The 24,334-nt window shown below is 41.1% G+C and overlaps 2 protein-coding genes across 4 annotated transcripts; one reads left to right on the forward strand and one right to left on the reverse strand.

The window, feature by feature from the left end:
- Positions 1-190: 190 nt before the first annotated feature.
- rnf41l (ring finger protein 41, like) lies at positions 191-5,030 on the forward strand. 3 transcript variants are annotated; one of them, XM_044116605.1, is made up of 8 exons: positions 191-315; positions 908-1,055; positions 1,144-1,383; positions 1,477-1,714; positions 1,815-1,954; positions 3,250-3,412; positions 3,506-3,626; positions 3,983-5,030. In XM_044116605.1, the coding sequence occupies exons 4-8, from the start codon at positions 1,509-1,511 to the stop codon at positions 4,379-4,381; spliced, it is 1,029 nt and encodes a 342-aa protein (XP_043972540.1). In that variant the 5' UTR covers positions 191-315; positions 908-1,055; positions 1,144-1,383; positions 1,477-1,508; the 3' UTR covers positions 4,382-5,030. The 3 variants fall into 3 exon arrangements, with proteins under 3 accessions (XP_043972540.1, XP_043972541.1, XP_043972543.1); XM_044116606.1 differs by having other exon boundaries at positions 1,502-1,714; XM_044116608.1 differs by having other exon boundaries at positions 1,162-1,383.
- Positions 5,031-5,561: 531 nt separating this feature from the next.
- Positions 5,562-24,041, reverse strand: virma (vir like m6A methyltransferase associated). Its single transcript, XM_044117312.1, has 27 exons — positions 23,938-24,041; positions 23,392-23,504; positions 21,880-21,966; positions 20,865-20,913; positions 20,631-20,793; positions 20,386-20,505; positions 19,867-20,082; positions 18,635-19,359; positions 17,478-17,615; positions 16,363-16,589; positions 14,619-15,146; positions 13,148-13,302; positions 12,983-13,065; positions 12,173-12,266; positions 11,648-12,036; positions 11,416-11,571; positions 11,106-11,341; positions 10,224-10,473; positions 9,925-10,142; positions 9,693-9,825; positions 8,718-8,858; positions 8,475-8,629; positions 8,262-8,358; positions 7,310-7,476; positions 6,872-7,221; positions 6,636-6,782; positions 5,562-5,920 (listed from the first exon to the last, which is right to left on the reverse strand). Exons 1-27 carry the CDS (start codon positions 23,998-24,000, stop codon positions 5,712-5,714), a joined length of 5,409 nt encoding a protein of 1,802 aa, XP_043973247.1. The 5' UTR covers positions 24,001-24,041; the 3' UTR covers positions 5,562-5,711.
- Positions 24,042-24,334: the final 293 nt, after the last annotated feature.

Raw genomic sequence — 24,334 nt, forward strand, 5'->3', positions numbered from 1 at the left:
TTCAGTTTAAAAAGATATTTTTAAAGCTTAATATATTTAAAATTGATATATCAGCTTTCGATTCTTTCCGTGTTTACATCACACCACTGTTTATTAGACTCCCGTGGGCAACATAGCAAGTGTTTACATATAAATTAAACATACACTGATTGCCAGTGCTCTAGTAGTTATCGCTGTTAAGAACAAGATGGTCCTTTAATCACAGCTGGTGCTTTGCTTTGTGGAGTTTGAATGTGTGGATATTCTTTATTTTTTTCCAGCTGCTCAAAGACATTTAATGTATAAGTTTTTTTGGTCTCTCTAAACTGCCTTAATGTGAGTATGTGTGCATCTGTGGACTGGTGACTTACAGAGGAATTTTCACACATTTTTATTCATTTATTACTGGTAGTTATTTGTGAACTTTAATTGCCTGAGGGACCAATGTTTAATTTAGAATAACATTCACATCCAAATCCCTAGACACATTAATTCAAAAGGCTTAATGGACAACTAGCACCACTGCTGATTTTTGGTTTGTTTCCCTTTTTTGCTCATTTTCTCAGAATTTAGTGAAATCCTGCATTGAGCATTTATACATTTTGAATAATAATTATGCAGTTGTTTATAAGGAAATTAACCTCTTACTGTAAAATTAAACATTCTGTTTAAGGACCATCACATTAGCCCAGTTCTGTAGTTGTAAACTGTAAGCTATGCTAGTGCATTTTGTATTTTGTCAATACAGCTAGGTTTTTTCAAAATTTCAGATAGACTTAAGTAAGAAACTGCTTATTTCACATTTTTGCACAGTAGCTCTTTTACTATTTCTCTGCTGAGTCTAACCTATAAGAGGGGGGATGACCTCTGATCCCTGTCCTGGTGTGTTTTGTGACATCTGATGTTGTGTGCTCTTTAATCCAATCAGGGAGAGAGAGAGTGTAATCCATGTTAATCCCACATCCAGAGTCGGACAGAAAGAGAGAAACCTCGGGACGCGGCAGGTCATTAAAGAGAGACAGAACTGGCAATGATCTCTAATGGCTATGTCCCAACATTGCTTTAATTCTTAGGCAGTAAGTGAGATGACCTGCATCCGTTTCTCTCTTCTTGACTTAGTTTTTCTGTTGCTGTAATTCTGCCTCATCTGATCTCATCTAACAGCTGTCTGGCTGTTGTCAGGGATACCTCCCCGCAGAGACGCATGCTCAAAAGGCAGGGGAGGGCTTTGCTGGAGAGGAGACCCTCACCTGGATCTGGATGGAGTGAAGAGAGGGGATAAAGGAGGAAAGCATGCAGCAACAAGAGAAGAGGGAAGGTTACCTATGCAGGTGCATGTGAAGTCAAAAACCAAAGAAGGGAAGAAGAAGGAAGAGTTGGATGAAGTTAAGATTAATCTTTCAGGTAGGAGAGTGTTTTTGCGAGAGAAGAAACATGAGTGGATTCTCTTAACAGTTTTTGTTGTTGTTGTTGTTGTTGTTGTTGTTGTTGTTGCAGTGCATAACCTGTGTGACCTCTGAAGCTACAGAATGGGCTTCGATCTGGAGAGGTTTGTGGGCTACGTCAATGAGGGTCTGCTCTGCTGCGTGTGTCGAGACGTGCTAGAGCGCCCCCTCCAGGCACCATGTGAACACGCTTACTGCAGTGCCTGCATCAGCAGCTGGCTGCTCCATCACCACTCCTGTCCTGAAGACAGGCTGCCCCTGGATGTGAGCAGTCTCAGACCACTGTACAGGTGGGTCCCTGCAGCCCACCCATCACTCCAAATCTCTCACTGAGTTCAAACTGTTTAGGTGTCGTGCATATCTGGGAGGTTCTGCTTGTTTTAATGGCAGGTACATGCGCAACGACCTGAACCGGCTGCAGATCCGCTGTGTAAACGCAGGGCAGGGGTGTGAGGTGGTCTGCTCCCTGGAGAGCCTCCACTCACATGAGGATGAGTGCGAGTTTGCCTTCATAGCCTGCTCCAACACAGGTAAGAAAACACTTCTTAGCTGAGGCCAGCCATATCCTAGGGGATTTATTTTTATTATTTCAATCTAAGTATATCACCTACTGTAAAGTTAAGTGGTTATCGTCATGGAAGTGTAGGCAACAAAGGTAACGTGAAACCACAAGCTGAACAACAGGTGGCTCATCTGTTGTCATGGCGCCGAACCCCCCAGAGACCACACACAAAGTTTTTCTGGGATCTATATTTGTTTGATAAGCCGTAATGCATATAAAATATGTACATTTTAACCCACGATGTCACTGTGAACATGTCATTGTCAGGTGGAGAGTATATTTGCTACCGTTGTGGTAGGTACAGTGATAAAGTGTGAACATGCAGTGTGACTTTTCTTCTTTTTTTTTTTTGCAGTGCTAGGAAAATTGCATCAGCTATTTCTGTTGCTGTCTGATTGCTGTGGAGTTTGTAGATTTTAAAATAACTAGATGCTTGTTCTGAAGCTGCTAACCCCGCAAACCGACCCCAGATAAAGCGGGAGAAAATGGATGGATGGATAGATGCTTATTGCAAGCATTTTACTATTTAAGTGGTTGAAACTGAGAAATTTGCATTAATTATTTTCTTCTACATCCAGTAAAGTATTACTCCTGATCTTGTTACAAGATTTTAGAAGTTCTTCTATCTTTAGCTTGCTTTTTTTTTGTCAATGCTCGCCATGTCTCAGAAATTGACAAATCTTTCTTCAAATTAGTGTTAAGTGGATCTCTGAAAGATGAAACATATTTGTTGCTCTATTTCTTCTCATTTAAATTTAGCAAATTAACAAATCTTGTTTTGAGCTTTAAATTATTTGCTTTATTAAAAATTTCAGTCACTTATTCCCAACTTCCACTTGGAACAAAAATTTGTCGATGTTAAGTTGATAGTTTGATAAATTCCCATGTTGATCATTTATTTGGCTCAAATGGGCCATTAAAAATCCAAAATAAAGTTATAAATGCCCATGATGAATCTGTACACTTAAGATCGAAATCGATCACATAAAAAAGAAAGCACATTTTTGGTTTTCTTGTAGATATTACAAAATGATCAATAAATACAAATGATAAGTAAAGCAGAGATAGACTGACAAAGGGATCAAAATCCAACAGCTTCATACTTTCTGCGTTTTTGTTCACTTGCTACTATAAGCCTTTCTTCCAACTCTTGTCTGCAAACAAAACTCAACCCTTAAAATGCAGCAAAACGTCAGATATGTTACAAAGCCTTCATGCAACTGGGGATTTTTACTGGGGATTTCGGTGGCGTTCTCCTCTCAGGGTGTCCGGTGCAGGTGGAGAGGCGAGGTCTGGAGGCCCACCTGTCCGAATGCAACTTCCGCAGCAGAGAGTGTCCCAACGGCTGTGGTCACACTCTCCACTCCATCGATCAATCGCAGCACAACTGTGTGGCAGAGCTGCGCTTGGAGGTGGACATGATGAGGTTTGTGTCCTCGCCCCAGAACTTTTCCACATTTTGACACATCCCTTCTGATCTTGTCATTTTGGGTTTTGTTTGTTTGTTTGTTTTTGGCAGGGCGGAGATGCTGTGCAAGGTGGAGGAGGTGAGACGAGAGATGGAGTCTCGGCTGGACTCCCAGAGGAGACACATGGTGCAGAAAGAGTCGCAGCTGAAGAGTGAAGTGGAGGAGCTCAAGGTGAAATACTGAAGTACACAAGAGTTAAGGATTCAAGTTACCGACTAATCTAAAGTTGATTGATCTTATCGATTAACTAATAATTGATTGAGGCCAAAACTACAGCACTAAAAGAAGGTCTCTAGGTGGACGTAATTGGTTAATCGATTGGAACTAATTTTAATTGAATAAGCCATTAATCGAATAGTAATCGTTTGTTAATGAATTATTTGCATCCCTAACATTAATTAAAGTACATAGACAGAGATTTCTCTCTTATTTCTCGGTTTCAGGTTGAGATGGTTCTTTTTGAAGATTTATTCACAGCTGTCACAAATGTGTCTGATAGGATGATTTTTTAAATTTTTTTTCTGCAGGGTCAGTTGTCCCGTGTGATGTGCGACTTGTGTGCTTTGCTGGGAGCAGAGCGTCTGAGGAGGCAGGAACTGGCAGAGGCAGAGCTGGAGAAGAGAGAGCTGCTGGAGCTCCTTAGAGACATCCAGCCGACCAGAAGTCAGCCTCCCGCTGAGCAGGCAGCCAGGGATGCAGGAGACCAGCAGTCATCCACCTGGGAAGCTCACACAGATCCACCTCGACACCAGCAGAGGGAAGCCTCATTGCACGCCTCCTGCCTGTCTCTGCACTCGGCTCAGGCTCCCTGTGCTGCCGGCCCTCCTGCTTCACCTCAGCTTGGGGAAGGAGCCCGTAAGGGCAGCACCCGGAGTCTGACCCTGGACTGCATCAAGAAAAAGAGCCGCGAGGTGACAGTCATCTGAACCCACTAGAACTGAAGATGGCTCCATCTGTAATTGATCTTTTTTATTTGCAAGTTCCAGTGATGATATAGAAATCGAACTACACTGTTTTTGTACCAAACACTAGTTTTGATAAATTATTGGTTAAAAAACAAAACTAATTACTTTTGACATATTGCTGTTACTTTGTCTAAATGCCTCTATTCCAACAGGGATCGGAAGTGGAACATCCATATTGGAACAATTTATTCAGTTTACTTTAAGTTAAACAAATTATTAATCATGTCAAAATGTAAAGATTTAGTTAAAAAAAAAGTTCAACTGTGAGGAATTAATCACATTACAGCAGATGTACTTTTCAGTTTGAGTAAAACCACAATAATATTTGAATGAAATAGAAAATCATGGTTATTTATTGTGAGAAAACAATTCTGAATTTATGGAATAATACTGAGAATGATTCATTGTTTTGGGTTTGGTTTATAAATTACCTAGGAATGTTCATTGGTATTTATTCCATTGTACTATGAGTCATCTCAGGAAGGGATTGAGCTTAATCCATGTTAATCCAGCATCCAGACAGACATTTGAATTTGTAGCCAATGCTTTTACGAGCATTTTGAGAGGAAATTAGTCAAATAAAGCTGAATGAAAAGCACATACCTGTTTGTATGTTTCCAGATCTATGAAATATCAGGAATACAACTTTTCTTGTGTAAACTGCTAGGGACACTTTTATTGTCCCTAGCAGTTTATCCATCAATTCATAATTTCTCTTCAGTCCATGATAACCTTGTATTCTCATGTTTAGTGTTTAATGGTTAAATTTGGCCATTTGCATACAGAAGCTTCCTTCCTGTCAGCTGCAATCGCACAATTGTTTTTTCAGTTTTTGTGCCAAAGCAGATTGAATGGAAACAGTTTTTGCCAGATTTCTGTTGACTAAGAAATGAGGATTTTAAAAATGTCACTTAATAATTTAAAGGAAACAGTTCACAATTTTTGTTTTCCAAGGATGGATTTCAATACAATCTTTTCAGTTTTGAATTCTAATTCTCCTTCAGTGTTAAGTCATTTTTACCTCTTTGTTTTTTACGTTACAAGCTTGAACTGGGTGAAATTCTAGATAAGTCCTTCTGAACATTTAATTTTGTTCAGTCTCAGCCAGTTTATCCGTTTTTATTTTTAATAAAACACACACTCAGTCACTGCCACCTTTATTCTAAAACAAAAAACAAATCAACGAAGTCATTGCCACACCAAAACCAAGACGTTTCCATGGAGACGGCAAGCATGAATCCTAATTGGTCCATTTGTAGCCCACGAGGCTGAAGTCACTACCCAGGTGGATTTACCTGGTGAAAGAGCGCACATGTCTGCCCCTCCCACCTCCACTGCCTCCCCCACCACTGAACTTGCTCCCTTGAGACCCCCTTCCTCCTCCTCCTCCTCCCCCTCCTCCTCCTGCAGCGCCGGCGCCTCCCCCTGCACCGAGCCACGACAGTCCCGTACCTCCCCGGCCCCGCGGGGCTCGATCCCGAATGGCCAGCCGATAAGCACCTGTAGGGCAGAACATAAAAACAAACAAACAAACAAACAAATGGGTCTTAGAGCAATGTGGTGAATGAGCGCTAGCAATGTGGAACTTAAGGAGCTTCTCCAGAGTTTATGTTTCAAAATAAACATTTTGCCTCCCAAAGCGGACACCGTTTGAACCATAAGCATAAATACAGTTTGAACCGTTTATCTTCCCCATTTTAGTATGGCTGCCATCTTTAATTCCTGTATCAAGTTCAAAGATGACCAGCGGCGCCCTCGTCTGGATGGCGGTCAAACTACAACACTGAAAGGTCTCGGTGTACGCTATTAATCGATTGGAACTAATTTTAATCTAATAAGCCCTTAATTGAATAACTTCACAAACATATCAGTCTATTGGTGTGGGTTCCCAAATTAAGAAATGCATGTATTACTTTTTAACTTTGTTCGAATAATTAATACAATGAATTAAAACTTTTTATAAATAAACAAAATTATTTTTTATTTCATTCATGAAATAAATAAATAGATCATGCAACAACTAAACGAAATCATGAAAGAAAAAGAGCAGAAGGCAGCATAAACTTAGAACGTCTGTCTCCTAAATCTATATTAAAAGTATAGTATTTCTTCAATTTATACAATAAAAATTCTTTTTACTGGTAAAATAACTTCTTAATTATGTTCTAATTAGCCGAGATGCTTGTGTAGGAATGTGTTTTTGCAGTGAACGTACTCGCAGGCAGCTGTCGGGAAGGCAGAGGCCCTCGGGCGAAGTTGCTCTGACCTCCGCGGGGTTCACTGTAGGTTCCTCTGTGGGTCACAGCAGGAACCTGGCCGCTCCATGACGACCCCCGGCCTCCCTCTCGCCGAGCGTAGTTACCTGCAGCACCAGAAATGGGCGTTCGTTACCCTCTACTGTTTCAGCTAAGGAAGTACAACCTTCAGAGTTAAACCAGATAAACCCTTCACCTGATAGCAGAACACCTTTAGGCTGCGGTGGGGTGAAAAAGCGAGTTTGGCTGTGAAAGGCCGCTCTGCCTCTGTTGCCGGTAAACAGCCCTCTGGTGGGGGGCTTGGGAGTGCTTTTTGGCAGACGTTTGGGAGGCAGAATCCCAAGTGGGTTAGCAATGTCTTTAAACTCTGCTGCCACAAAGTCGTCCACATGCATGCTGGGAGGGCGGGAAGTGTTCTGTTTGCGCAGCCGGAAAATATCGTGGGGCCGGGCGATGTTCTGACCAAACCCTCCTCGACCTCCACGGCCGCGGGGCGCCGGCAGGATGTGGGCTCTTTTAGCAGGTTCGATGTAGTCGGATTTACCGCTGCAGAGGGAAGCACAGAAAGCATTGATTTAAGACTTCCTGTAGAGATATTGAATCAGCCACACCCGAGGCTCCGCCTGTGCTGCACCTGGATGTGATGAACGTCTCGTGTTTGTGCTTCCCCAGTCGGAAACCTTTGGAGACCTTCGTGTGACCGGGAGAGGACGGCTCAGAGAGGAAGGAGCGCTCCAGCTCGGCCTTCAGGTCCAGCTCTGGACAGCACTCCTGAGCCAAGCCCACCAGATCCACCTTCACCTGAAGCAAGGTTCAGAAGCAGACTGGTGAAACCAGATGGGAGGCATGTTTATGTAAAAAGAAAAACTGTAAAAAAATATATTGTACACGCTGGATTCTTTAATAATTACGTCCCTGAGAGAAAACAGCTGCCTAAATACTTTTGCAAAATTGTTTCAATGGCTGAAGCTATTAACCGGAATGATAGTGATTAATCCATAATTGAAATAATCATCAATTCAGTAATACATTACTCATTAAGTACACAGACTCAAAAAGGCCAATTGATGAAAAAACAACATATTCCCAACAGTAATTAAGCCAAAACCTTACAAAATAGTTATACATTTTGCATTTGAGATAAAAAAAAAAACCCAAACACCTTTGTCTGTAAACATGTTTTAGTGAAAACCCGTCAAGCGGTATAGTTTCAGCTTCACCCAGCTAAAATTCATTAAAAGAAGGCTGTTAATGCATTTAGGGAAATATAATGTTTATTTTCTTATTTAAGAAAGGAACCGAATTATTTATTTATACATTTATAGTATTGTGTAAAACAGGCTTAAATGAAAAGTCTGTAAAATATGCCCATTTTTTAAAATCTGATTATTTGAATAATCAATTCCTAAAATAATTGTTAGTTGCAGTCCTAATTGTTTCTCATCAATGAAAAAAGAAGAATGTAACAAAATGTAGCAGAATAAGGAGGAAAGCATCGGGTCTCATGTTAGATTTGAATAGATTTGAATCGTTTCATCCAATGATTCAAATCTATCCTTCAAATCTTGAACCAATTTCAAACTCACCATGTCTAGATCTGTTTCTATGTCATCAGTTTGGAAAGGAGAGAACCAGAGAGCTTTGAGCTGCTCATCCAGAGCTTCTGACAGAATAAACACTGTCCTGCAGGAGAAATCAAGCCACGGCATCGTTACTGCTAAATAAGATTATTTTCATCTTATTTCTCATTTTGTGAGTTCGTTTTTTTCATGCTTATGAACACAGCTCAAGAGACCGACCTGTGGTTGAACTGGGTTGCCAGCGTTTCGGGTGCGGGCAGAACGGGTTCGGTTTCCGACGGTGGAGGACTTTCTGTGGCCGTCTCCAGCGTCTGCTTCAGAACAACCACGTTCTCCATCATGGTTTCCAGTGAGTCGTCTTCTTTACATAATTTCTGAACACAAACAAGCAACAAAACTTGCACATCAAGTCCACGCCAAGCTTTACAAAGACACACCTGCACAGCGGCGCATCATGCGTACCGTGATTAGCTTCTCTAAGGCCGTTAGCGGGTGTGACTCTGAGTCTTCAAACTGCAGCAGAGATTTCATCTCTGAGCTCGACAGCAAGCGTGGAGCAACACAGGCAGGTTCCTCACTGGAGCCCTGGCCTTCCTCTGCACACTGGAAACAAATTAAAGTTCACAATTCAGGCTGATTACTGCAAATATGTCTGAATTTCAAGATGTTTTTTTTTTTTCTTCCTAAAATAATATTTTTTAAATAGGAAAGTTAAGCTAAAGCATCGACAGCCTGAAAACATCAGCAGACACAGAGGATGCCTTGTTTGTAGCATTACATGCACTCGACAGTGTTTGACACAATTAGGCAATTAATCAATTAACTGCATGATAAATTAAAAATATTTCCATTCTGATTATTATTTGATACGCAAAATTCTGTTCACAGAGGCATCGAAATTGATTTGATTTATGGTTTTGGGTGAAAGTGGTTTTTATTTCTGTTTTATGTATTGTTGTATTGTTTATTGCTCTGTTTAGTGTTGGATATTTAAAATATTATCTCATTTATAACATTGGGAATAAGTGAAATAATCTTAAATCTTAATCTTTAATTTTACAAACTTTGTATTTATTACCGAAGATGGAGGAGATTTCAACAAATAAGCAATTTCCCCTGGGGGATCAATAAAGTATATTCTATTCTAATCTGAGAGTGGAACTATTAGTTTATCATCACTATTAAGACGTTTTTTAAAATCTAAAATAAGGTCCTATATCTTAATGGAAACTTACTTGTAACTTCTTTTTTTTATGTTCAAAGATATTTGCAACTAGACTAAAAATACTTTGCAAGATTTCATGTTTTTGCCGTGCGCGACATTCAGTTACCAGATGATTCACTGGAGTGATTTAATGTCTGCTCTAGAAAATTCAGCCCAGAGTGATTACATTTTCATCGCTGGTCTCATTCTGTTGTTATGCAAGTTGAATTTACCGTTGTTTCCGTGTTTAGGATTTGCCTCAGAAAGTCAAGCAGAGCTGAAATCAGATCCGTCGAGTCCTTGTTGAAGGAAACCACCAGCCTTTTCAGCAGCGAGCACACCTCCGGAGCATGTTTCCTCAAGGTGCTGAAGGAAATTAAAGGAGAGAACATGAATCTAAGACGATGCCAAAGCCTGAAGAATAGATTAAACGTGGAAAAACCAGAGGAAAACTTTGGCATTTACACTTTGAGGTGGTAGATTCCGTAGTCGTGCTCTGTGAGGAAAGTCAATGTCCTGATGCAGGTGAGAAGCAGAGGGATGCTGGCCTCTTTATTCCCTAAAACCTCTAACAGGGAATTACACACCGAAGACATCATGTCTCGGCCTGGAAGTGCATTAGCCAGCTGCTCAGCCTCCGACACGCAGCCCTCACCGGGTGGCGCCACCACCAGAGAAATGTCCTGATAAAAAACAAGCGATGGACATTTGAAGGGAGTTTAACTTAAAGAAAACTGTTTTCTTTCCAGAGGAGCTCCGCCTACCTGGTCACACAGCGACTGCAGTATTGTCCCCACTAACACACTGCACTGTTGCTGTTGCAGCGAGTGACCAGCTGGGGGCACCAGCAGAGACAGAAGCAGAGGAAACAGCTCTGCCACCTGCTCGTCTCCAGAGACAGAGCCGGACAGCAGGTGAAGGGTGGAGCTCTTACAGGCCCTCTGCGACACCAGAGCGTCCAGCAGCGACAGCAGACGCAGGACTTGCCCCCAGCAAACACTTTTCCCCTCGGCCCTTCAGGTAGTAAATCGCAGTTATTGACATACGTTTACAGTATAAATCAAAAATGTCTCCGGAGGCCCAGCAATACATTGAAAATGTCTTAAAACTTTTTCATTTCTGTCCTAGATCAACACAAAACAGAACGTAGTTGGGAAGTGAAAGTAAAACAATGCAATGTTTTCAAAAGATTTTTCAAATAAAAATCTGAGTTTTCAAGTGTGGCTTGAAAACTTTGTAGAATCCATTTTTGCTGCATTTACAGCTGAAAGAGTTTTGGAGTATTTCCTCACCTACAAACAAAACTCTAATTTAACAAAAAACAAATCCTCCAACTTCAATAACATTGCTTAACGTATAAAAACTGGGCAGCTTAAATATCAGCCGCTTTCAAAACCTTGAAAACATCTAATTGGAATTGAAGTATTTTCAAGAATTTCATGAACCCTAATGGGGCGACTTCTACTTCTGAAGGGAACACCGGATTTTCATCGAGGTTCCTCCGAGCAACTGAGGCTGAATACAAATACATGCCACACTTTTCAGATAACAATCTGAGAAGACTTTTGAAAAAACATCTTACTTTGTCTTGACCTACAACAGGGTTCCTCTAAAATGAACGCAAGCCAAACATAAACGTCACTCACGGCTGCAGCTCCTCAGACAGCAGCTCCAACACCGTCTTCATGACGAGCGTCGCGGTGGGCGAGGACAGGTCAGCCAGCTGGACGCAGACCCTCCTCAGCATGGTCAGGAGAGGCGGGCAGCTGGTGGAGCACACACACCTCAGCACCTCCGACAGAACTTTCCACTGGACCCGGATGTGCATGCTCCACAGCTTCCGGGTGTTTAAGGCGATAGCAACATCTTGGACTGATAACGCCTGTGGAGGTAAACATCAGCATGTTGGCAGGCGTGTGATGAAAGCAGCGGGTGACGAAGAGGTCAGCGGGTCACCTGAGTGCTCTGCATCGGCAGAGGAAGAGGCAGGAGTTCGGACAGCAGCGTCAGGCCAGAGAACAAACCTTCAGGAGCTTTTAAAAGGGAATTCAAGACTTCCTTGAGCATCAGAGACCAGGTGTTACTGGCCAGAGTCTCCTCTGTGTGAGTGACCTGCAGACACGAACGCTCGTCTTAACAAACTGACCGACAGGAACTTCTCACTTCTTGATGTGAAACCTGTGTTCACCTCTTCGCTGACGCCCTGCGTGAAGGTGAGCAGCACGTCCACGATGAGCGCCTGCACTCTCGTCTCCTCCCCGTCCAGACGCCCAGATGCCGGAATGGAGCACACCATCATGTGGAGCGTCACCAGAACGCTGGCCACGCGCGTATCTCTGAACTGAAAGGCCCCGCCGCGGAGCAGCTCCGTCAGCATGGTGCGCAGCAGCCTGAGCGTGCTGATGCACACGCTCAGGATCATGCAGCGCTGCGGCGTCGGACCCATGTGCCCATGAACGCGCCACGGCTGCAGCAGCACGCCGCACAGCTTCTGGAGGATGCGCACGCACGTGTCCAGACCCTCGCCGGAGAACAGCTGGACGCCTGCAAGGTTCCACTTCAGATCCCTCTGCTGACCTGCAGAACAGAGGAGACAAGTGAGTTCACGCCGCTGATAAACGACACCAACGAAACATAAAGGTAGATTAACCTGTATGCGACCTTTACTCCTTTCAATAATTAAAACATTTCTAGTTTTTTGTTTTTTTTTCACCTTCAACAGCAGGAGGCGGACAGGCGATGTGATAGAGAACTCTCAGAGCGGTGACCAGCCCAGTTCCCTCGGCGTTCAACACATTTTCCACATTCTGACATCAAACAAACAGGATATTTATGAGAATTCACACTTCTTTAACCAATACGCAGTTTCTGAATTGTTTCACTCAATTATTGCAAATAAAAGGGTGAACCAACAAAAACTGTTCAGGTTTGACATAAGCGATGTATTTATTATGCAACAGATTTTCTCTTTAGGTGCACTGGATTTTATTTGGGAGTGTCAGAAAAAAAGACATCTGCATATAAATGGTGGCCAGACTTTTAAGATTTTATTTGCAAAAAAAGAAAAGAAAAAAAAATAATTACAGTATGTCTTTCTCTGTCTATATAATATATAATTATGCTCTACTTAGTATTTTTCAGTCACATAAAATCCCAACTCAATACATTGCAATCTGAAAACAGCTGTGTTGTTTGAATGTTTTCACTGCAAAAACACAAAATCTTACCAAGTATTTTTGGTCAAGTTTCTAATGTAAATATCTCAGCACACTTGAAACAAGACAAACTTTCAAACAACTTTCTAGCAAGATATTGGAGCTTGTTTTAAGTCAGCAATTCCTTAATGTTGATTAAATGCAGTACTAGTTCCACTGGAAGATTATTTGACTTTTAACAAGACATTTTTCAGATGTTGGAAGTGAAACTATGTACTTTTGTACAAGATTTAAAAAAACCCCTTCAAAACAACTTTAAACAATAAAAACATCTTCAGTTAAAGTTGCACCGATGTGGAAACTTTTACCTGCTTGATGTAGTTGATGAGAATCGGAATGCTGCTGATCTCAAAGCGAAGTTTCTCCAGAGGCTCCAACCATTTACTGAGCTCTACAGAACATAAAAACACACATAATCATACACTAAAAACCTTCTTTCACAGTAGATTACTGTATATATGTGACATATTTACCCTGCAGCTTGGCATTCGTGTCGTCCGCCTTGGCTACAGTGAGCAGCGGAGCAGCATATTGCTCCATCATCCGCAGCTCATTAGACGTCTGCGCCACCATTAACACCAACATACAAGCGTAGTTATACGTCACCGCTTTACGAGATTTGGCCTCGCTAAAAGGAAAAATGGACAAGAAAAGTTCAACCTAAAAGGACTCAAAGAAACAATTCTAATTATAAGTAAAGCAGTGATGCACCAATTAGGCTGACACCAATGTGTAGTTTTCTTTAAGGCCTGACCCGAGGATTTCAATTGTGACCCATTTTGATTTTGGCTTTTCTGAGAACTCAAAACGCAGAAACGGTGCTGCAGGTTTTTTTTGTTGACATCTTATTTTCAAATCCAATATAACGCTAAGGTATTACGACATAACCCTGATTTATGTCTTAACTTTTGTTTTATTTATTTGTTTGTTGCATCACAGTGGATGATGTTGGCTGATGTGTTCGAGACCAAAACCTGAGTTTTAAGATTTAATATACTTAACAAAATCAGATATTGCAGTATTTGATCAGCTGTAGATATGAAACGATTAATTGGATTAACTGAGATTAATTGATGACTGAAATAATTGTCAACTAAGTTAGTTATCAAATAATCCTTAACTGTAAACAGACTTAAAAAAGGTAATTTACTGAAAAAACAACAGTCAGGGCAGTAATTATATATATATATATATATATATATATATATATATATATATATATATATATATATATGTATGTATGTATATATATAGCACTTAAAAGTTTTGAAAAAATTTACTTGTCAACTATTCAACCAGAACAGTTCTGGTTGAATAGATCTAACCAAAACTTTTCAAGAGTCCAGTTTCGACTGCACACATCTTATTTCACTTGAAATAAGACAAACTAAGTTAAAAGTGACTTTTCTGTAAGATATAGATATATATACTTGTTTCAAGTAAACAATTCCTTAAAATTGATGAAAAAGTACTTGTTCTATTGGCAGAAAAATTAACATATAATGTGGGAAAAATATCTTGTTATAAGTTAAATAATCTGCCAACAGAACAAGAACTTTTTCATCAGTGTTAAGGAATTATTTACTTAAAACAAGCTTTTCTATCTAGCTAAAAGATAGCAAACTTGAAGTAAAGCAAAACTAAGATATTTTCACTAGAAATTAGACAAAAGATACTTGGTCATTTTTGTTTGAATTTTTCAAATATCTACCCACAATTTCTACAATATTGTCTACAAAAATTGTAGAAAATTTGCTTGAGTGGCTAAATGGGAATATCTGCAGAATGTGCTAATTATTTGTTAGTTAATCGTCAGAATAATTGATTAATCGATTACTGAAGTTGTAGCTCTAATCAGCGGATCACTGATCAGAGTCTAATCAAGGACAACCTGGTGGATTCTGACGCCTGATTGGTGCCTCTCTGAAGCGAACGCAGCCGTACCCCTGTGCCTCCTTGCTGTGGTGCTGCAGCAGGCTGACGAGGCAGGACAGGTTGCTCTCCAGGCTCAGAACGTGAGCCACGGCGCTGCGGCCCGTCTGCGTGAACGTCATCAGGTACAGAGCATGGAGCGTGCCCAGCACCTCAGAGTTGTCCCCTTCCTCCAAGCCCTCCCCTCCATCCCCCCCTGCAGCCACATGGCTCATGAGTTCGGACACGCCCTGCAGAGCGTGGAGAGCCTGCATCAGCCACACGCAAAAGCCTTCTTCGCCGAAGCCCGGCCCCGTGAGGGCCCCCTCCCCTGCTGCTGGCGGGCTCTCCTCGCCCTCGGACTCTGCCACCGACGCCAGCAGACGCAGCAGGAGGTTTGTGGGCGCGGCCTGGGCCAGGAGGTAGAGCAGACCCGACTGAGTGAGCGACAGGAAGCGGAGGAGCTCTTTGATGGCCTGAGTGATCCCGACATGTCCGACTGCAGCGGCCGCTGACAGAACCACAATTGTGCTCTCCAGGAAATGACATGCGTGCATGTACCTGAAGATGATGCAAATAAATATCACAGATTATCCAAAAGTCATCTTGAACCTAACCACAGAATTTATGCACATTTCCCCTCAGTAAAATTAAAGCACTTTTCAAGTTTTCAGCATTTTGGACATAAAAACAATACAAATGAATTAAAAATGTTTAAGTTCATTATAATCCATCCATCCATTTCTTTACACCCTGCTCCCTAATGGGGTCAGGAGGGTTGCTGGTTCCAATCTCCAGCTACGTTCCGGGTGAGAGGCGGGGTTCACCCTGGACAGGTCGCCAGTCTGTCGCAGGGCAACACAGAGACATACAGGACACACAACCATTCACACACACACTCACACCTAGGGAAAATTTAGAGAGACCAATTAACCTGACAGTCATGTTTTTGGACTGAGGGAGGAAGCCGGAGAACCCGGAGAGAACCCACCATGCACAGGGAGAACATGCAAACTCCATGCAGAAAAACCCCGGGCCGGGAATCAAACCCAGGACCTTCTTGCTGCAAGGCAACAGCTCTACCAACTGCGCCACTGTGCAGCTCAAGATCATTATTATAATATATATAATTTGTTACTCTTATTCATAACAATCAATAATAACAGTCCATTCTACAGCAACGACAACACAAAACTAAAATATAACTAGATTATATTTATAACATCCAGTTATTTCAAAAATCTCTCACACAAACACCATTATACACCTGACTGCTTCAACCACAAAATAGTAATAAAAAACAAAACGTTTAATAAATAAAATATAATAAACAGATCAATAAGTCATTGAGCCACTAGGAATTATAAATATTCATCATATTGAAACGATCCAAGCAAATTGTTTTAACCTTACCATACTGGTAAAATTAAAACACAAAATACAAAAAAATTTTTTTTTTTTTCTTGCTAATATTTCTGGCATTTCGCAAATAGAAATTATTTTTGCAATTCTAACTGACTTAAAACAAGGAAAGTTTAGTGTGATTCAACTTCAGACAGTGTCTTTTTATACAGTGTATAATACAGCCGGTTTCAACTGTAAACAGCATTTTAGAAATGTAGGCTTTTAAACAAATGTTAGATCACACCTCATTAACTAACTGTGCAGTCTGAATATCAAGCACTTTCAAGAACTTTAGACTGAAATCAAGCACTTTCCAAAGCTTATTTCCAGGACCTAGAAGCACCGGGATGTTCTTGGCAGCTGGTGTCTGTACCTGTACAGGGTCGGGTAAGGGTTGTCCCTCTCTGGCGGTCCGGTTATTCTGGCCGTAGTTGGGAACGCTTTCCCAGGGGGCTGCACCATGCAGTGAGGCGCCGTCTCCAGCAGGTGATGAAGCTCTTCCAAAACCCCAGCAAGCCTTTCGAGCTCGGCCTCGCTAACGGGGGCGGAGCTCAGTGATGGCTCCTCCTCCATGGGACTCTCAGCATCCTCCATCTCCTCCTGAGGATCAGAGTCAGTAATGTACGATCAATTTTAACCAAACTGTGAGGTTTTAGGTTCAGAATTTGTGGTTATGAGGTAAATTTAACCTGATTAGCAACGTTACACTCTACACGTCTCTCTGAACATGACTCTACAATAACACCTTCCCTTCTTTAAGCCAAAGAAGGCAAGGTCTACATGTAGTGTAGCTGAACCATAAAAATAATTAGTGAAAAGAGTAAAAAACCTAGAGATTTTGCATTTTTTGTGTGAATGATTAAAGCTGAAGAGAACAAAAAAAACAAAAACTAATTGAGCTTAATTGCAAAAATGTTAAAATTGTTCAAAATTTACTAGAAACTGGCATATAAGCTTAATTCTGAACCAAAACATGCTTGTCAGAGGTAAAAAAAAAAAATCTGATCATGGACTACTTTTAAGATAATAAAAGATTAAATAAAGAACCAACACTTAAATAAAACTGATGAAACTATTTTAAGTGAATCTTTAGCCTAGCACGCTGATCTTTTTCTGTTTGAAACATTACTGTAGTTATAATGAACTTTGACTCCACCTACCGGTGGACCAGGGGTACTACAGCATTTCTGGTGATAATTCCAGTGAAGGAAAAAATATCTAAAAGTACTGAAGCTGGGGCCAAAAACTGCGATTTAGAAAAAAAAAAAAAAACAGCAAAATATATGGAAAGATTTTGTTTTAAAATAAGTTCAATATTTTAAAAAGCATAAAAGATATAAACAGCATTATTCCCAGCATCAATTTCCTGACAGAGATGAACAGCTGCTAAATATTACACCCTCTAAATTTGACAACTTCTTTAATAATTGACTTCTCAATATTGATTCAACTCTGTTTGAACTCTATGGACAGAGTGTCTGCAGTCACCTGTTGTGGTTCGCTCCACGCCGCGGCTGCATGTCGGAGGCTGACAAGCACCTCATACATGTGGCTCTTCTGTAAAATGGCGTTGCCTGCATTTATCACCCGGACGGTTTCCTCACGCAGGAACAGCTGCACCAGACGCTGAGAAGCAAATCAACATTAATGTCTAAACACTTTTTGTTCCAGACATTTAAAACATGTCAGTTTACATCAGCAATATCTAATAAAGGGTTTGTACATTTTACCCACAGTAAAATTCAAGCGGTTTTCAAATATTTTAAGGTGAGTTTTTAAGCCTTTCCAGCAACACAATATGGAGTCAAAGCAACTAAAAAAAAGACATCTCCAATCAATCATTACATAATTTATTACTGTTATTAATGTCTTGTGATGTGTCTACAGTGGGGACAAGCCAATTAAAATGAAACTAAATGTTTCAAATGTTTCTCTCATACACACCTTATGCAGCTTACTGGTCAGAGAACAAAAAACTAATTGAACAAAAAAAGAATCTCTTAGTTTCAATAACATGTTTAACATATATCAACATGTTAAACATAAATCAATAAGTCATTGAGTCATTAAGAAATGATTCAAATCATGTTAAGGCAAATCACATTCCTACTCAAATTAAATAATAAAATACAATGTAGAAAGAAAGTTACAAAATAAAATCTATAAAAAATATTTAAAGTGTTCTGGAATTTTTTATTAATTTAGCTAATTCTAACTAACCCAAAACAAGAAAAGTTTAGCAGAAAGTGAGAAAAAAATGCGCCCTTGTATTAGGTGCATAAAATATCTGGTTTCATCTGTAAACTTGGTTTTCAAAATGTAGGTTTTAAATCAAATGTCAGCTTGCACTTTAGTACAAAACTGTGCAGTTTGAATATTAAGCACTTTAATTACTTTAAACAGAAATCAAGCACTTTCTAAATCTTAAAGACACTTAATAGAAACTCAAGGATTTTCAAGGATTTCAAGCACCTTGATCCCTTCGATACCTTTCTAAAGAGCATGTATAGATAGATGGATTTTTAGACTTTGAAATTTGTAAAAAAGATGCTGCATTTTAAGCTTCTACTTATCCATGTGTTCATTAGTAACAAATAAAAATGGTTTCACAAAGTCAGAGAAGCTACTTTAAAGACCATGCTAACCTGATAGCCGCTCTTCCCTGAATTTCCAGCCTGCAGGAACGCCTCGACTCCTGCGGGGGCGCTGATGAGAGCGTCCAGAGCTCTGAGGAAGCTGAGCTTGAGGGTGGAGGAGACGTGGTCAGCATGCAGCAGCTCCAGCAACACGTTCAGGGCGCCTTCGCGCAGCAGCTCCGTCAGGCCCAGCGGACACTCGGCCAGGCAGGACGCCAGCTTTGCGCCGGCTTTTAATTGTCTGAGGTTCAGTGCGATCGGCTGCGTGAGCGCAATCTCCATGCTCAGAGCCTGGAGAGTCCACAGGACTAAAACGCGAACAGGCTCCTCAGCTTCTCCTTGCTTAATTAGATAAGCTAAACCCTTGTTGAGGAGTCCAGGAGCTTCCTCCAGAGCGGTGACCCATCGAGCGTCTCTGTCCTCACCGCTACCAGCCAGTAGCTCCTTTAGCTGAGCGACGGCCTCAGCCTCCTCTCCGCCAGCTGCTCCTTCTGTCTCACCAGCGTCTCTGGGCTCCTCTACGCTGGTTTTCTCCAGCTGGGTGTCGAAGCGAGTCTTGTAAGGCGGCGTGAAGTAGACGAGTGGTTTGAGTTCTCGTTCATATGGATCGTACTGGACGGGAGGGACAGAGGCGAGGTCTTCGGGCGTGTAGTCGATGTCGAAGGTGGGCAGCTTGAAGCTGCCGTTGTCCAAGTCGTCCTCATCACTGGAAATCTGCTCATAGCCGTCATCACCTGGGCAAAAAGACGGGCAAAAAGTTCAGCAATAATCTATTAAACGTTTTTATAAACTTGAGTGAGGTCAACAAAAACGGCTTGGCCCCTTTATCAAACACTGCTGCATTCACTCACGAAGCTACTTTCTGATGGCAGCATCTCTCCAGCATGCAGGGTTAGTTGCAGCATGCGTGAAGCGACTGAAGCTCATGCGCAGCCCCGACTGAGAGGAAGCATCAGGAAGACTTCCACGCGACTACATCTAAAGGTCAACCAACAAGCCTTCCCGGAGGAGCTCGATGCTCCATCCAGCGGTTGCAGAAGGACGCAGCATGCCTGAGCAAACACTCTAGGTGTTGCTCAGTCCCAAACGGAACCTTTCCCCGAAGCGGCGTCCGACAAAACGGACCCAGAGCCCAAAGACTGGCAGAGCGGGGTTCCGGGTGTCCATTTGGGAGGGTGGATTATCCCACTCCCACGCAAGAACTCCCCTACCTTCCTCCATCTCCTCCTCCTCGTCCTCACCCTCATCCTCCTCCTCCTCGTCTTCCTCCTCCTCTGGGACGCTCCCCTCTGTCCGTGCTTCTTCGTCCTCCTGCACTTCCTCTTCCTCCTCCTCTTCCCCTTCCTCCTCTTGTTCGGCGTCGGAGAAAGGCTCGTCGGCAGGCAGCGATCGCTCAGGCGACACGGCTTCTAGGTAGTCGTCACGGCCCTGGCTGGGTTCATCTTTGACCACGCCCACTGAAAAACAGACGGCACAAAATATTGTTTGGCTGTAGCTAAAGATGAAAAAAAAATAAAATAATCAATCGACGTGCGGTGAATAGTTGATAAATGGCTTATTAAATTAAAATTTGTGTTGTAGTTTGGCCACCATCCAGAAGATGGCGCCGCTGGTCATCCATAAAAAGAGTATTAATACAATAATTATTGCGCTATTGTACTAATGTGATAAATACAAACAAAAGCTTTGTATTTTTCACATTGTTATTTGTATACTTTAAATCAACATGTATAAAACTGATCCAGCAGCTCAGATCTAACCTGCCATTGGGACTTGCTCCTCCTCATCGTCATCTGGGGGTGGAGGTCCAGGCGGAGTGCGAGGGCCTTTGGGTGCTGGTCTGGGGGGGCTGCCGTTATACTGGTCATCTTTTTCCCATTCTTTAAAAACAAAAACATAAACACAGAAACATTTAGCATGCAAAAACATACAAGAGAACAGAAACATAAATTCTTTCAGGAAGCAGATGCAAAGATCAGAGTAGTTGGAGGCTTAGTGGCTCCACCTTGTTTGACAATCCGCTTGAGTCCAGTTGGTTGTTGCGGGGGAGGCGGTGGCGGTGGAGGAGGCGAACCGTGGTCGTGTCCGTGAGGACGCTCAGCGGTGCCGTAGACCGCCAAAGTCAGGCTGGTGTACCATCCGCGAAGCACCAGCCCATCTGTGTTCACCTGCATGCACAGCGTCAAATCATTATTCACAAATCAATCAGAAATGAAGTGGTTCATAACTGATCTGTTACCTTTCCGCTGGGCCTAAAGACTATGGACTTGTTTTCATCATATTCCAAACTGTGGATAAAAACCCGAAACATGAATGATTAAAACAAAATAACAAAAAGAAAACACAGAAACACATTTTAATTTGCCTAATTGATAATACACCTCTGCCAACAAGGGGAAAAAAAAACACATACCGACTTCATACAATATGCTCAGGTAAATGCTACAGAGGGTTATAAAATCAGACAGACTGGAGCAGAGAAATATTTTTAAATGGCACCTTTAAAGAGCAGAGCTGAAGAGCTTTAACTTTATTGATATTTTTGTGTAAAGAGTACAAAACCATGGTAATTTCACTCAAGGTTGTCATATTACGACCCCTAACACACTTCCTGAGAAGTGAAGAAAAGAAGAGATAGTTTTTGGATGAACTGATCACAACTACATTCCAAGAAATAAAATCTTGTATGTGATTATAATAATAATGGAAAGTATGAGTCACAGTCCAAGAAATGTTTACTTAAAAACATCCCAGTCGCATCTACTTAAGATCCTGAAGCGATATTTCTACAGTAGTCATAGAAATTAGTCAAACCTGTCCTGCTGACGTCCCCAGGACATATAATAACGCAAGTGTGTGTCAGTAAGATTTACAAAAAGGCAACTCTACATGCATGTTTACGCTCCGGAGCTGCTGTGCACACCTTGGTTATTACGCAGCCAGAATAAAACTCAAAGACAAAAACATTCCTTTTCACCGCTCGCTTCAATGAGACCTTCACATTTTTGTGTCACTTTCAGATAATTGTGTCTGGGGTTGGGTTTCTGGACAGACCAGTTAGCCAACGCAGGAAACAAAGACACGGTACTAAGGATGGGTGCACAACAGACCTAAGAAAACCAGTCCCACACGCTGCGGCGACTGGTTCTACAGGTGGGACAGACTGTTCCATCTAAGCGATCGGGAAATGCAAATAAGTACAAGACGGTTTAAAATGACAAAACGAGAGAAGGGAGAGTGGAAATAATCCTGACCTGCCCAGCCTGTGGAAGGTGGGGCTGTTGGGTTTGGTGACATTGTTGAAGAACAGCTCCAACTGAAAAGCGTGAGGTGAAGTCTCCCTGCAAATACAGTAACCACACAGTTAGGACCTCTAAACTTATTGCCCTGACAGCTTCTGCTGATCCTTAACCATCTTGACATTTGACTTAATGGCTTTTCTGCTTTTATTGCTACAGACATAATAAATCATGTACACTAACATTTAACTTATCAAAGTTAAAAAATGATGGAGTACAATTTATGGCAAAGGTACTGGCCAAAATACAAAAACCTCCAAAATTACTTTCTGAAAATATCAAGAAAAACAAGTAGCTACATACAGTATATCCATACCAGTTTTATTAATAGCTGCCAAACTCCATTTGTTAAAGTTCCCACATTCTTAAGGACTTAGTCATTACATTTGGTTATAATAGATCACAAACAGCTCAACATTCCTACTAGAAATCATCACCTACTCATATTTTCATATATTCTCATTTATTCACATCGCAAACATGCCAATTATCTTCAGACTTTTCCATAGGGAATATTTTAACTACATCTGCAGTGGGCCGGCGGCCTACTCACAACCCTTTAACCTTTTTACATTTTGTAGTTTAATACAGCAGAAAGCTACATTAGAACCTTCAGGATTCTCATTTCACACATCTGGATATGTTCATATCCTTATGCTATACATATCTTGTGTCATGTCTGATCCAACTTTGCATATACAGAGACTGAAAGTTTTACCAGTTCCTCTCTGCAATGCCTGGACTTTGACTGAACCATTCTAACGTGAATCTGCTTTGATCTGAACTGTACTGTTGCAGCTCTGACTTTATGTTGAGGGTCCCCCTGCTAAAAGACGAGCATCATTTTCAAGGCTCTCACAATCTCAAATGAATTTCCTTCCAGGATTACATCTTATGTAGCTTCATCTATATTTCTATCAACTTTAACCAAACGTCTCAGTTTCTGATTGGAAAAAGAATCTCCACCGCACTGTACTGCCAATTTCAAGTTTCAAAATGCAGATGATTTAATTGGAGTGAAGTGAAGACTTAAAACACATGTAGAGGTTCACATGTGGAGTTCTTAAAACCTGACTTGACCATTTGACCTCTGCTTAACTTTAACCCCAAACTGGCCAGAGTGCTGATCCTGTTTTTTCACTACTGTTCTAAAATAAACCTCTGAGGCATTTATAGCACTACTGGATTAAACAAAGGTGAGCTATTATTGGCAGCTAAAGGGAAGTGGTTGAAAACAAATGCATGACACACTTTTACTTGAAAGACACATTTTATTTTATTTTTCTGAGTTTAGTTTTCCGCCTCATAAAACCCTATTGAAATGCATGGACATTTTTGGTTGTAAACTGAAAAAGGGAAAACGTTGGAGGGACACTTCTGCAAGGTACTGATTAGACCAAATACATGTAAAACAAAAAAAACAAATAATTATTCGGCCGGTGGTTGTTGTGAAGCAGCAGCTCTTACCCAAATGCTCTGTTGTCAGGTAAGTTACTGTGAGCTTTGATCCCTGGAGGAATCACCCGAACCTCTGTGACCAAAACCCCGCAAGGAAACCGCACTACATCCACGTTGGTTAGCTGCAGAACACATGACAGCAGTCAACCACTGCCTCACAAAAAGCAGACATCTATAGTATAATCTAATTTAAACACGATTAGCTCTTTATTGTACTGTAGCATTAGCATGTTAGGTAGCCAGCAAACAAACTACAGGCTACATGGACGAAAAAAAATCTAATACTTGAAGATAAAAGACTAGTTTGTTCATGTTAAATATAATAAATGTGTTGACACAATAGTTTATTAGGTATTTTGTAAATCGCGACTTAAAAGCAGCCACTGTGACCGGTAGATGTGCAAAATCACACAACTGCTAATGTTAGCCAAGTTAGCATCGTTAGCTTCAAAGTTGAGCACCGTTCCACAAAAAGTCCTAAAAGAGGACTTTTGCATGCGTGCTTTTCTGAAGGAAATACAAAGGACGAAATTGAGACGCAAAGGTAAGAATTACCTCAGCGCTTTGATGCTTAAATGTATCGAGAAAAAGAAGCTCCGTTGAGGTGTCCCCCGCCATAGCTTCCTCGCTTTGGGGACAGGAGAAGAAAAACTTCCGGCCCAATAAATACATCCGGTGCAAATCAACAAAGTACGATTCAAAACAAACAAAAATAATAATTAACTATCTAATGTAACTAAATGAAAAATATTAATTAATAAGCCAAATTGTTGTTGTTATTTTTATTATTTTTAATAATTACTTGTCATCCTCATCATTATTACAATATATAATTATTAATATGATATATTATTCATATATAATAATAAATATATATTATGTATATAATAATAATAACAATAATAATAATTGTCGTTGTTGTTGTTGTTTTCAATAGTACTTCTGCTTATAT

Source organism: Gambusia affinis, linkage group LG05 (assembly GCF_019740435.1).
Source record: "Gambusia affinis linkage group LG05, SWU_Gaff_1.0, whole genome shotgun sequence".
Taxonomy (NCBI): domain Eukaryota; kingdom Metazoa; phylum Chordata; class Actinopteri; order Cyprinodontiformes; family Poeciliidae; genus Gambusia; species Gambusia affinis.